Here is a 12,448-nt window from a genome sequence, read left to right as displayed (position 1 = left end):
TATGGTGACATGGGCAAAGGAACGGTCTCTATTAATACTTGGGCTGATTTCACTAAAGAAATTAAGAAACATTTCTATCCTGAGAATGCCGAGGATGAAGCCAGGGGCAGACTCCAAAGGCTAAAACAAGTTGGGTCGATTCGGGACTATGTGAAAGAATTCACTAACTTGACTCTTGAGATCCCGGATCTATCCGACAAGCTTCTTCATGGATGGTCTATAGTTGTGGGCCAAGACGGAGTTGAGGCGGCGCAACGTGCAAGACCTTGCCACAGCTATTGTAGAGGCGGAGTTCTTTATTGATTTCAGCTCCAAGAAGGAACCCTCATCCAAGCCAAAAGACAAAGACAAGGACAAGGGGAGGTATGCTGGCAAAGGTGGGGGAGACAAGGGCGCTGCACCCTACAAGGATTGGTCCCATAAGCCAGTTGATGGCCATGGTGGCAAAGAGGGAAGGGAGAACAAGGAAGGAACACCCAAGCCTAAGGGTTCTTGCTTCATATGTGATGGGCCACATTGAGTGAGAGATTTCCGTAAGAGGAAAACCCTCAATGCCATGACAAGCCACTATGAGGAGCAACAACAGCAACAGGAGGCGTAGATGGGTTCACTGCAAACCCTTAATGCCATCAAGGCTAAAACTGAATTCCCTAAGGCGGCGGCTAAGGGGCTAATGTTCATGGAGGTGAGCATCAATGGGACACCCACACGTGCTTTGGTGGACACGGGTGCATCCCACAACTTTGTGAGCCTTGACGAGGCCAAGAGGTTGGGCCTCAAGTATAGCAAAGAAGGGGACTCCATGAAGGCAGTTAACTCAGCAGGGAAGGCTATACATGGCATGGCACACGGCGTCAGAGCATGCATTGGCGAGTGGGGTGGCCACATAGACCTATCGGTGGTACCCATGGACGACTTCAAACTAGTCCTTGGGTTGGAGTTCTTAGACAAGGTGAGAGTCTTTCCCATTCTTTTTACTAACACTATGTGTATTATGGAAGGCAACACAGCATGCATGGTGCCGGTGGAGCGAGGCACCAAATTGGAAGCCCAAGCCTTGTCAACTATGCAGTTCAAGAAGGGCTTCAAGAAGGGAGAGACTAGCTACCTTGCTACGTTGTTGGAGACACCCGATGATGAGCTAATCCCTTCCCCACAAAAAGAGATGCCTAAGGAGATATGAGCCGTGCTAGACGAGTACACGGACGTGATGCCTAAGGAGCTGCCCAAGAAGCTTCCACCTAGGAGGGAGGTGGATCATAAGATTGAGCTGGAATCGGGTTCTAAACCCCCTGCTTTAGTGCCCTACCGATGGCACCCCCAGAGTTGGAGGAGTTGTGGAGGCAACTCAAGGAGCTGTTAGATGCGGGCTACATTCGACCCTTTAAGGCCCCATATGGCGCCCCAGTGTTGTTCTAGAGGAAGAAAGACGGGTCCTTGCTTATGTGCATCGACTACCGGGCACTCAACAAGGTGACTATCAAAAACAAATACCCCATTCCTCTCATTATCGATCTTTTTGATCAGCTTGGTGGAACACGCTACTTCATTAAGCTAGACTTGTGCTCGGGGTACTACCAGGTGCGGATAACGGACGGGGATGAGCCTAAGACTATATGTGTGACGAGGTATGGCTTTTATGAGTTTCTTGTTATGCCGTTTGGCCTCACCAATGCATTTGCTACTTTCTATACTTTAATGAACAGGCTCTTCCATCCCTACTTGGATCGCTTTGTGGTGGTGTACTTGGATAATATTGTTGTGTATAGCACCACTCTAGAGGAGCACGTGCAACACTTGAGGGCGGTCTTTCAAGTTCTAAGGGAGAACGACCTATATATGAAGACTGAGAAATGCTCCTTTGCCCAAGAGGAGGTGTTGTTCCTAAGGCATAAGATACTGGATGGCAAGCTGATGATGGATGAGGCAAATGTGAGGGCTATTCAAGAGTGGGAGCCGCCCACTAAGGTGACAGAGCTACGCTCATTTCTTGGGCTTATCAACTACTACCGCCACTTCATCAAGGGTTACTCCGCAAGAGCAACCCCATTGACAGACCTTCTCAAGAAAGCTCGTGCTTGGAGTTGGACAGAGTCATGCCAGGGGCCATTTGATGACTTGAAGAGGGCAGTCACAGAGGAGCCGGTGCTTAGCTTGCCCGACCACTCCAAGCCATATGAGGTGTACACGGATGCTTCAGACTTCGCTATTGGGGGCGTGTTGATGCAGGAAGAACACCCCATAGTTTATGAGAGCCGCAAGCTTAATGACACCGAGCGGCGCTATACGGTGCAGGAGAAAGAGATGATAGCAGTCATCCATTGCCTACGCACTTGGAGGCACTACTTGCTCGGGGCACAATTTGTGATCAAGACGGATAATGTTGCCACCAGCTACTTCCAGACACAGAAGAAGCTCAGCCCCAAGCAAGCTCGATGGCAGGACTTCTTAGCGGAGTTCATTTATCATTTTGAATACAAGCCAGGCAAGGCTAACATTGTAGCGGATGCGCTTAGTCGCAAGGTCGAGCTCGCAGCTGTTAGTTGGCCCCAGCACCCTCTTGTGGAACGGATCAAGAAGGAGTTGCAGTATGACCCTCTAGCCAAAAGCCTTATTCAGCTGGCTAAGGAAGGGAAGACTCGACGCTTTTGGCTAAGGGATGATTTACTTCTCACTATAAGGGACCGACTCTTTGTGCCCAGGTGGGGTAACTTGCGAAAGGAGTTGATACGGGAGTGCCACGACACCAAATGGGCTGGTCACCCAGGTATGCGGCGCACATTAGCACTCCTTGAAGATTCATATTATTGGCCTCGGATGTGCGATGATGTGGAGACATATGTCAGGACTTGTCTTGTGTGCCAACAAGACAAGATTGAGCAACAGCATCCTGCAGGCCTACTAAAGCCATTGCCTATTCCAGAGAGACCATGGGAGAGTGTCTCTATGGATTTCATTACTTGCTTACCCAAGTCAGAAGGTTACGGGAGCATATAGTGGTGGTAGATCGGTTTAGCAAGTATGCCACCTTCATACCCGCACCAGTAGATTGCACGGCAGAGAGGGCAGTAGAATTATTTGTTGACCATGTGGTCAAGCTTTGGGGAGTTCCATAAAACATTGCCAGTGACAGGGACCCGCGCTTCACGGGTAGATTTTGGACGGGGCTCTTCAAGAAGATGGGGACGGATCTCAACTTCTCTACGAGTTTCCACCCCCAATCAGATGGGCAGATGGAGCACATCAACGCTCTCCTGGAGCTTTATTTGAGGCACTATGTGAGTGCCAATCAGCGAGATTGGACCAAACTCCTTGGGGTGGCACAGTTTTCTTACAACTTGCAACGGAGTGAGGCTACCAGTCACAGTCCATTTGAGGTTATTACCGGACGGCAGCCTATGACACCCAACGCCATTGCTTCGACTTGCGATGGTAAGAGTCCAGCGGCCTACAAATTTGCCAAGAGGTGGCATGAGCAATCTGACTTGGCTAGGGCGTACCTTGACAAGGCGGCAAAGAAGATGAAGAAGTGGGCCGACACCAAGCGAAGGCGGGTAGAGTACATAGTGGGAGACCATGTGATGGTTAAGTTACTACCCCAACAGTTTAAGTTCTTTCGGAGCGTGCATAAGGGGCTAGAAAGGAGGTACGAGGGCCCGTTCCCCATTGTTAAGAGGGTGGGCAAGGTCTCCTACATGGTGGAGCTTCCACCGAAGTTGAAGATACATCCAGTCTTCTATGTCAGCATGCTCAAGCCTTATCATGAAGACACGGAAGACCTTACTCGGGGCATATCACATAGGGCACCCACGGCCGTTGTCACATCCTTTGACAAGGAAGTTGATTGCATCCTTGCGGATCGTGTGATGAGCAGGAGAAATGTGCCCAAGTATACAGAGTACTTAGTAAAATGGAAGAACCTGCCAGATAGTGAGGCGAGCTGGGAGCACGAGGATACACTTTGGCAATTCACGGAGCATATCCAGCGGTTCAAGCAAAAAGACGCGACGAGGGCGTCGCGAGCTTAGGTAGGGGAGAATGTCACGCCCCGCAACCAAGAGGTACGCCACGCAGACGCCCAGTAGACGATGACATGGAGCCTGCATGGACCAGAGCTTTCTAGACTTCTCTACACAAGTATGGAACTTTCCAGAATTCTCTAGATTAGTGTGGAATTGTCTAGCCTTTTCTAGACTTGTCTAGAGTAGATGGAGGATTCTAGACACTCAATCTAGGCCACACATTTGTATACATCTAGAATGTTCTTGTAAGGGCCAAAGGCCTATAAATAGGAGGTGGGAATTCATTTGCTCCTCACCAAGCAACCTAAGTTGTAATCTCCTCTCAAGTAATACAAGTGTTCATACATTCCCAAACTTTCTTTGCTCACTTGCCTAATCTCTTCCTACACACCCAAGTTAGCAAAGCACTTGTCTAGCCTTAGTCTTTACTAAGTTAGCACACTCGGGTAGGCTGACTTAGCACTTCAAGGGGGCTTGAAAGTGTCTAAGGCTGCACGGGAGCTTGGAAAGGTTCAAGTTTGTGACAGGTCGCTTCAAAGCCTACGGTTTCCTCAAGTCTGCGGACCCTTTAATCACCACTCCATGTTCTTGATCAGGAGCATACCATCGATGGCAAAAAGGTGAGTCCCAATCCATCAATCACAACTCATTCTTCTCATCAGTAAAATGGAATCTATAATTTTTTTTTTTTTTTGATTTCTTATGTTTTTCTATAATAGCCTTTTTGTCTTTGATTATATCTGATTGTTTTTTGTAAGGGTTGTTTTTAGCATTGCAAATATATATATTTTGATAATGTGGTTAGGAGTTTGAAACAATGAGACTGTCATGGAGGTAAAGATTGATAAGCGCCGAATATTGCATATTTAAGCGCCCTAAATCGCATTAGTTAAGTCCATTATTTGATTATTTTTCTGTAGATTATCTTCATTTGTATGTTTTTTTTTATATATTTTTAGGTTCATTGGCCAAAAAGGAGCAAAAATGATGTTTTGTTAAATCTTTGAATAATAATGTGCTCAATGCTGAAGTTCTGGCAGCAGTGGAGTTTGACTTTGCTTGCCATTTTTGACCTAACAAACTCGAGAACTGGACTTCCATTAAAACATGGCATTTTTAGAACTTTGAATTAGCTTCCCAAATCATCAAACGGTTTGTCATTTGAAGTTCGGAAGAAAAAGTTATGGCTGTTTTACCAAAATAGTGCAAAACAGATCAAGTGGAAGAGTGCAAGCTGATGAAACTTCGAGCGCTCGAAGGGCTTTCTTCGAGCGCTCGAAAATTGGGCAGAATGCTCTCTGGGAACCATCATTTCAGCCCACTTACACCTTGATTCCCTCAATTCTGATTTCCATCTTTATGAATTGGTTGGAGATGTCTTTTGAAAAGAAAGAGAGGGCCTTGTTTGGTGGGGTTTGGTGGACAAGATGTTTAAAAGGAAGGGGAGCCATGGATCACACATATCATATCTCATTTTGCAAAATCCAAGCTTTCTCCTTCTTCCAGGGCTTCCATGGGTAACTAATTCTTCCTCTAGGGAGATGATGAAGTCCCTCCCTTGTAAGCATGATCTAGTATAGCTCTATTTTGGGGATTACAATATATATTCTATGGCCTTTTTATAACCAAGAGCACTTTATTTGTTGTAATGAATGTTGATATTTGTGTGGATAATTTCTTTAAGTTGATTATCTTGTTTTAGATGACGTCTTATATTAATCATATTGCTTGAGTTTTCATGGTGAGAATGGAGACAAGGTTATGAAATGGTTTAATGGCATGTTGATAAGTACTTTGATAGATCATTACTTAGGTGATGCCTTTGATGGTTTATGCTTATTTCTTACCTTCATGTGCTTCATCATTTTATCTAGGGCTTGATAATCTTTCATTCAAGTAAATGTGGTTAAGCTACACTTTAGTTAGGTAGTCTAAACATATTCACCTTTGATGGATCATGCTTGCTTGAGATTTAATGTACATCTTGTTGATTATATGGCAACTATGTGTTGCTATATATTTCTTGACCATCATATATTGTTTTTCCCCCAATTTAGCTCTAATTTAACATGTGTATAGGGATGGAGGCGGATTCACTTCCCTAATCCTCTTTACTTGTATTTCATCTCCTTTAAATTCTTGCAAGCTTTTATTTTATGCATCTTAATTTCATAACTTAAGTGACAGCCAACAAATCCTCTATGAACACCTCGTATCATTCTAAAAAGACTCTAGACACTTAGGTTGTCATAGATTAGCGCAGTCCCAGTGGTTCGACTTACCCGACCAATAGCCCTATTTTACAATGATTCGTGCTATTGCGAAGGTTGATTTATTATAAATCAAATTCTCAACCGATCAAAGATTCATACATATGACCCTACCCTACTTGCAATGTCGCCGATGCATACATCTGACCTTACCCAACTTGCAATGTCAGAGCCTCGTCCACTACTCTTTTAATGTAATTATAGCATAGTGGTAATTATGCAAGTAATTACTTGACGGGACATGCTTATAGTTGTTGGGTGATGGCACAAAGATACTGAAATAGGAAAATGCTAAACATCACAAATTATTGTACCACGAAAATAACTCGAATTAGTTGGCTAATGATTTGGCAACTTATATATTGTGAAAGCAATTTGCTTGAGAGAGAGTAAAAGATATGATAGAAAGAATAAATAGAGTTAATTCTCATTAAAAATGAAAGGTAATTATCATTATAGCATCCAAATCTCAACATAATTATTCAATTTCTACTTCGTTTAAAATCAATTGTCCCTTAAATCTTCATCCTTCTAGAATTCAAATCCAAACATAATTCAATAACATGAATTCAATTTATGCCGGAATCTTTGTTTTAAACATCATTTCTCTTAAATCTCTGCATTTTTATTCCATCATTTCTTTGACCAACACTTTTGGGGTGGCTTCTTTCTCGTGAATAACAACCCTAAGTTTCTAGCCGCCATCTATAATTAGATAAATACAGACTCGCTTCCTAGAGTTTTAGGGAGAGAAAACGTTAAATATGTACCATACAATAAAAGTTTGATTTGTAGTTCTCACCTCTCTTCAATGCAAAATTCAGTTTTTTTTTTTTTTTTTTTTTTTTTTTTGACTTATTGGAAACACAAATATATATATATATATATATATATATATATATATATATAATTACACACATATATATGGAAGAGCACAAACTAATTATAATATCAGATTCCTACTGTTTGGAAGAAAGTGTAATATGTATCAAAGTAAAGATATTTTTATCATTTAATCATTGCCATATCAGATGTGAGATATGAATTTCGAATTAAATTCGAAAGGGTAACACGGCTAGAGATTCAGATATACAGACAGTGGGATTTGGCATGGGTTCTAACCCGGTTATCCCGTAGTGAATGGGTCTAATCCAATTTTTTTAATTTAGGACACATGTGGTACTTTTGTTGGGCCACATCCCCTACCAGAGGAACTTATTTGGATTCTGTTGTATTATTTAGACTTTCACATGTTTGACTCCGGTCACTACATTTGAATTTATTGGTTTTTTGATATTTTCTTTCCAAATACTGTATTCCATCTGAAGTGGACAATTAATTGAGATGAGAGGAAATCCACATGCAAGAAGAATTGACAAGATTTTGTTTATTCAATCACAGAAGACGTGGGAGACGAGCAGAACCCAATGTCCTTAAATTAGTTAGGAAATGATAATAATATAATAGGCATAGCCCCTTCGTTTGACCCTTCTTCTCCGATTAAGTATCCAGACTCCGTCTTTGGGTTTCTATTGTAAGTGGAAGTCCCCTTTCTGTAGCATCACAAGACACAACTGTTTGTGTCAATGGGCATCAACTTCTTTGCTAAATTCTGTTACATTTTTGCTTTCATATTTTTGTACCTTACAGATATCTCCTTAGCCGCTGATCATCTAAGTCGATACCAGTCAATCAATGGAACCATGACCTTACTATCCGCCGGAAAAAAGTTCCGGCTTGGCTTCTTCAGTCCCACCAATTCCAGAAACCAGCAATACTTGGGAATATGGTTTGACAGCATCCCAACTCAAACTGTAGTGTGGGTTGCAAATCGAGATAACCCACTTAATGATTGATCGGGGTATTCTGAAGATTGGTGATGATGGAAATTTGATTCTTCAAGACCATAGAGAAAGAGTTGTCTGGTCTACGAATGTCAAGAATTTATCATCAAATTCAACTGTTGCGCAGCTCTTAGACTCGGGAAATCTTGTTTTGAGACATGAAAGCAGAGATGGTTATATTTGGCGAAGCTTTGATCATCCTTTTGATAGCCTGCTAGCAGGAATGAAGCTAGGAAGGGATTTCAAAAATGGCTTAAACTGGTATTTGACGTCATGGAAGAGTGCAGATGACCCTGCTCCAGGAGAATTTACTTATGGCATCGATGCTCGTGGGCTTCCACAATTAGTCATCCAAAAGGGCTCTATCAAGAACTTCCGAAGTGGGCCATGGGATGGTGAGCATTTCAGTGGAATCCTTCATCTACCCAACCATCTCTTCAACACCAAGGTCGTCACAAATTCAGAGGAGATGTATTATGGGTATGGTCTCAACAATGAATCTCTTGTTACAAGGGCAGTCTTAAGTTCTTCGGGTTTAGTCAAACGTCATGTATGGAACAATAGCACCCTCAAGTGGATTGTCATGAGTATGGCCAGTGTGGTTCTAATAGTATTTGCACAAGCAGTAGCTCAAGATTGGGAAATGGTGATCGGGTCTGGTGGGTGTATTAGGAAAGAACCGTTGAATTGTTCCAAAGGAGAAGGATTTATAGAGATGAGGGGTATAAAATTGCCCGACTTCTTGCAGTTTTGGATCAACACTAGTATGAGCCCTAACGATTGTAAAATGGAGTGCTTGAAGAACTGTTCCTGTACAGCTTATTGTCACGGGCTTAGAGTTTCAGCACCACTCTAGCTGCTCCCGTGCGGCACCAAGACGTTGCTTTCACTCTCGCAAGTACTTGGTCAGCCTAACTCCCGTGCACACCTTAGCCAACACACTCCCCTCACGCGCTTACTAGTGTTGTAGTTGCCCTTGCCCTCTCCTCACTTGGCTTGCACACTCACACACACTAAGGCACTTAAGTTGGCAAGGAAAGAACACTTCTATTACTTCAAAGAATGCTTTGTACAAGGCTAACACTCAAGCTCTCTACAAAGCTCTCAAGACTCACTCCAGGACTTGTTGTTTGCAAAATGAAGTCCTACTCCTATTTATAGGCATCCCCATCCCTAATGGATGGCTAGGATGCATTCTAACCAACGGTGGAGATTGATTATCTAGAATCTTCTTCCACCTTCTACACATCTCCATACATATCTACAACATTCTAGAACCCTCCATACTACTCCACACAATTCTGGAGAATTCTAGAACCTTCCACACACTTCTAGAATATACTACACATATCTAGAATCTTCCACACAACTCTAGACTACTCCGGAAGACTCTAGAAACTCCACTTGCCATGCAGTTGTCATGCAGCATCCTCCTTAGCGTCTGCGTGTCACCTGCATGGTACAACCTCCATAGGCGGGGCGTGACATTCTCCCCCACCCATTTCCGTGACGCCCTCGTCACGGTTTCTTCAACTGACCCAGCCTCTCGCAGGTCATCAGCACTTGCGCATATGTCCTTGGCCCAAACGTACGAGCGCCCTTCGGGAGATGTGAAGTCCTCACGAGCTCCATCGTGTTGACTGCCACCTCTGGACTCTCCTTCCTGCCCACGAGCGGCACCATGCATGTGGCCTTGCCTTCCTCGCCTCCAAGTATCATCAACGCACCAAGGCATGGTAGTGGCGCGGCGTTGTTCCTGTCCATGAACTCCAGCCCCAGCACCATGTCATGGTCGTCCATCTCCGCAACTTGGAAGTCGGCCTTGCCCTTCCATCCTTGCAAGCATAGCTCCACCTCTTTGCACACTCTACTCACGCGTGCCTCCTCGGAGTTGACGGCCTTGATCCATCCCTCCGTCTTGCGCATCTCCAAGCCAAGTCGTTGCGCCTCCTCTGGGGTAATGAAGTTGTGTGTGGCGCCCGTGTCCACCAACGCTTGCACGGCTTTGCCACCAACCTGCGCATTCACATAGCGCACCCCAGCTACTTTCTTCGCCTTACCCTTTTTCTTGGTGTCATGCGCCATGCTACTCAGCATCTGCATAGTCCCCATGCACCTGTCTTCGTCGCTGCCCGTATCATCCACCTTGCCCTTGCCCTTATCCTTCACAAGGGCGCTCATAGTCTTCTTGTTGGGGCAGTGTCGCAATATGTGCGGCCCTTCGCACAAGTAGCACTTCGGCTCCCACTTGCCCTTATCGCGGCGCTCCCCTTTGCCACTAGCCTTAGACCTCTCTCCATGGTCCTTGCCCTTATCATGGCGTGGGCGTCTCTCCTCATCGCTGTGCTCATCATCACTAGACTTGGGCGAGCCCCGTTTCTTGAAGCGCCGGTCTCCCCCACCTTTGCCGTGGTCCCTCCTGGGAGACGTGGCCCTCTTGTCATCGCGCCTAAAGTCTTCGAGGCGCTCCGCTATAGCCATTGCGGATGCCAAGTCTCTAGGCTCCCTCCTCCTTAGTTCCGTGGCCACCCAAGACTGCAGCCTATCAATGAACAAGCACACACGTTGCCGCTCCGGCATCTCTGGGATCTCCAGCATCAAGTTGGAGTACTCCTTCACATACTCCCTTATGCTGCCCTTCTGCTTCAGGCGCCTTAGGTTGATCATGGCGAGGTCCTCAACGCACTCAGGGTAGAACTGCCTCTTGAGCTGCCTCTTGAACTCCTCCCATGTATCAACTGCTCTTGCGCCCCTACCGGTGAAGCGCTGTCTCCACCATAGAGCGGCAGTGTCCGTGAGGTACATAGTGCCTGTCTGCACCTTCTCCTCATCATCCTCGATCTCCATGCACTCGAAGTACCGCTCCATGTGCCAGAAGAAGTTGTCAATCTGGCGCGCATTCCTTGCCCCATCGTACTCCTTGGGCTCCGGCGCCTTCTTCTTCCTTGGCTTCACCACGACCTCGCGCGCCTGGGAGAACTCCTTCTTGCACTCGGCAATCTCCACGCGCAAGTCGTCTACCTGATCATACAAGTCCCTTTCCTTCTCTCGCGCCTTGTTGGCAATGCCGTCAATCAGCTCGTAGAGTTCTGCCATCTTTCTCTCGAGCCTGTTAAACTTGGTCTCCGTGTAGACCAAGTGTGTGGCAAGCTTCTCTTCCAAGCTCTGCTCCAAGACGTGGACTTGGTGGTCTCCTCCGCTAGCCATGTCCACTCCAACAAAGCTCCCTTGACGAACCTGGCTCTGATACCAACTGTCACGGGCTTAGAGTTTCAGCACCACTCTAGCTGCTCCCGTGCGGCACCAAGACGTTGCTTTCACTCTCGCAAGTACTTGGTCAGCCTAACTCCCGTGCACACCTTAGCCAACACACTCCCCTCGCGCGCTTACTAGTGTTGTAGTTGCCCTTGCCCTCTCCTCACTTGGCTTGCACACTCACACACACTAAGGCACTTAAGTTGGCAAGGAAAGAACACTTCTATTACTTCAAAGAATGCTTTGTACAAGGCTAACACTCAAGCTCTCTACAAGGCTCTCAAGACTCACTCCAGGACTTGTTGTTTGCAAAATGAAGTCCTACTCCTATTTATAGGCATCCCCATCCCTAATGGATGGCTAGGATGCATTCTAACCAACGGTGGAGATTGATTATCTAGAATCTTCTTCCACCTTCTACACATCTCCATACATATCTACAACATTCTATAACCCTCCATACTACTCCACACAATTCTGGAGAATTCTAGAACCTTCCACACACTTCTAGAATATACTACACATATCTAGAATCTTCCACACAACTCTAGACTACTCCGGAAGACTCTAGAAACTCCACTTGCCATGCAGTTGCCATGCAGCGTCCTCCTTAGCGTCTGCGTGTCACCTGCGTGGTACAACCTCCATAGGCGGGGCGTGACATTATGCTAATTCATACGTTACCGGAGGGGGAAGTGGTTGCTTGCTGAGGTATGAGGACTTGATTGATATTAGACGGATAATAGAATCTAGCAATCAAAAATTATACATTCGGGTTACAGCTTCTGATCTAGGTATATTTCTCTTCTTTTTTCGTTTAAGATTATACTAAAATCAAGTTGATTAACCCTTGGATTGTTTTTCTAATTGAATTGGTTCGTAGAATTGATATCAAATTCCAAGAAGATGAAACCACTGGTGTTGGTGATGATTGTTGTATCAGTAGCTATAGTAATGCTTCTTGTTGCTTCTTGCATAATATGGAAGAGGAAAGTACAGAGACAAGGTAAAGTTACAACCTTTATTGCAAAAATCCAGGTTTTGATGAATTTAATAA

The 12,448-nt window shown here is 45.1% G+C and overlaps 1 protein-coding gene across 1 annotated transcript; it reads left to right on the top strand.

Moving 5' to 3' along the window:
- Window positions 1–4,088: 4,088 nt before the first annotated feature.
- Window positions 4,089–9,574, top strand: LOC132277828 (G-type lectin S-receptor-like serine/threonine-protein kinase At4g27290). The gene is made up of 4 exons (XM_059779670.1): window positions 4,089–4,137; window positions 7,943–8,106; window positions 8,165–8,948; window positions 9,552–9,574. Exons 1-4 carry the CDS (start codon window positions 4,089–4,091, stop codon window positions 9,572–9,574), a joined length of 1,020 nt encoding a protein of 339 aa, XP_059635653.1.
- The last annotated feature ends 2,874 nt before the right edge of the window (window positions 9,575–12,448 follow it).

Source organism: Cornus florida, unplaced genomic scaffold, assembly GCF_030987335.1.
Source record: "Cornus florida cultivar Cherokee Brave unplaced genomic scaffold, ASM3098733v1 CherokeeBrave_3.0.0_Hap2_Chr01, whole genome shotgun sequence".
Lineage (NCBI taxonomy): Eukaryota > Viridiplantae > Streptophyta > Magnoliopsida > Cornales > Cornaceae > Cornus > Cornus florida.
This window is presented reverse-complemented; position numbering and strand designations above follow the sequence as displayed.

Coding starts and splice junctions, on each gene's coding strand:
- LOC132277828 (XM_059779670.1), top strand. CDS start 4,089: ATGACATGGAGCCTGCATGGACCAGAGCTTTCTAGACTTCTCTACACA. Junction 4,138..7,942: donor TTCTAGACTTCTCTACACAA/GTATGGAACTTT, acceptor TGTACCTTACAG/ATATCTCCTTAGCCGCTGAT. Junction 8,107..8,164: donor ACAGCATCCCAACTCAAACT/GTAGTGTGGGTT, acceptor GGTATTCTGAAG/ATTGGTGATGATGGAAATTT.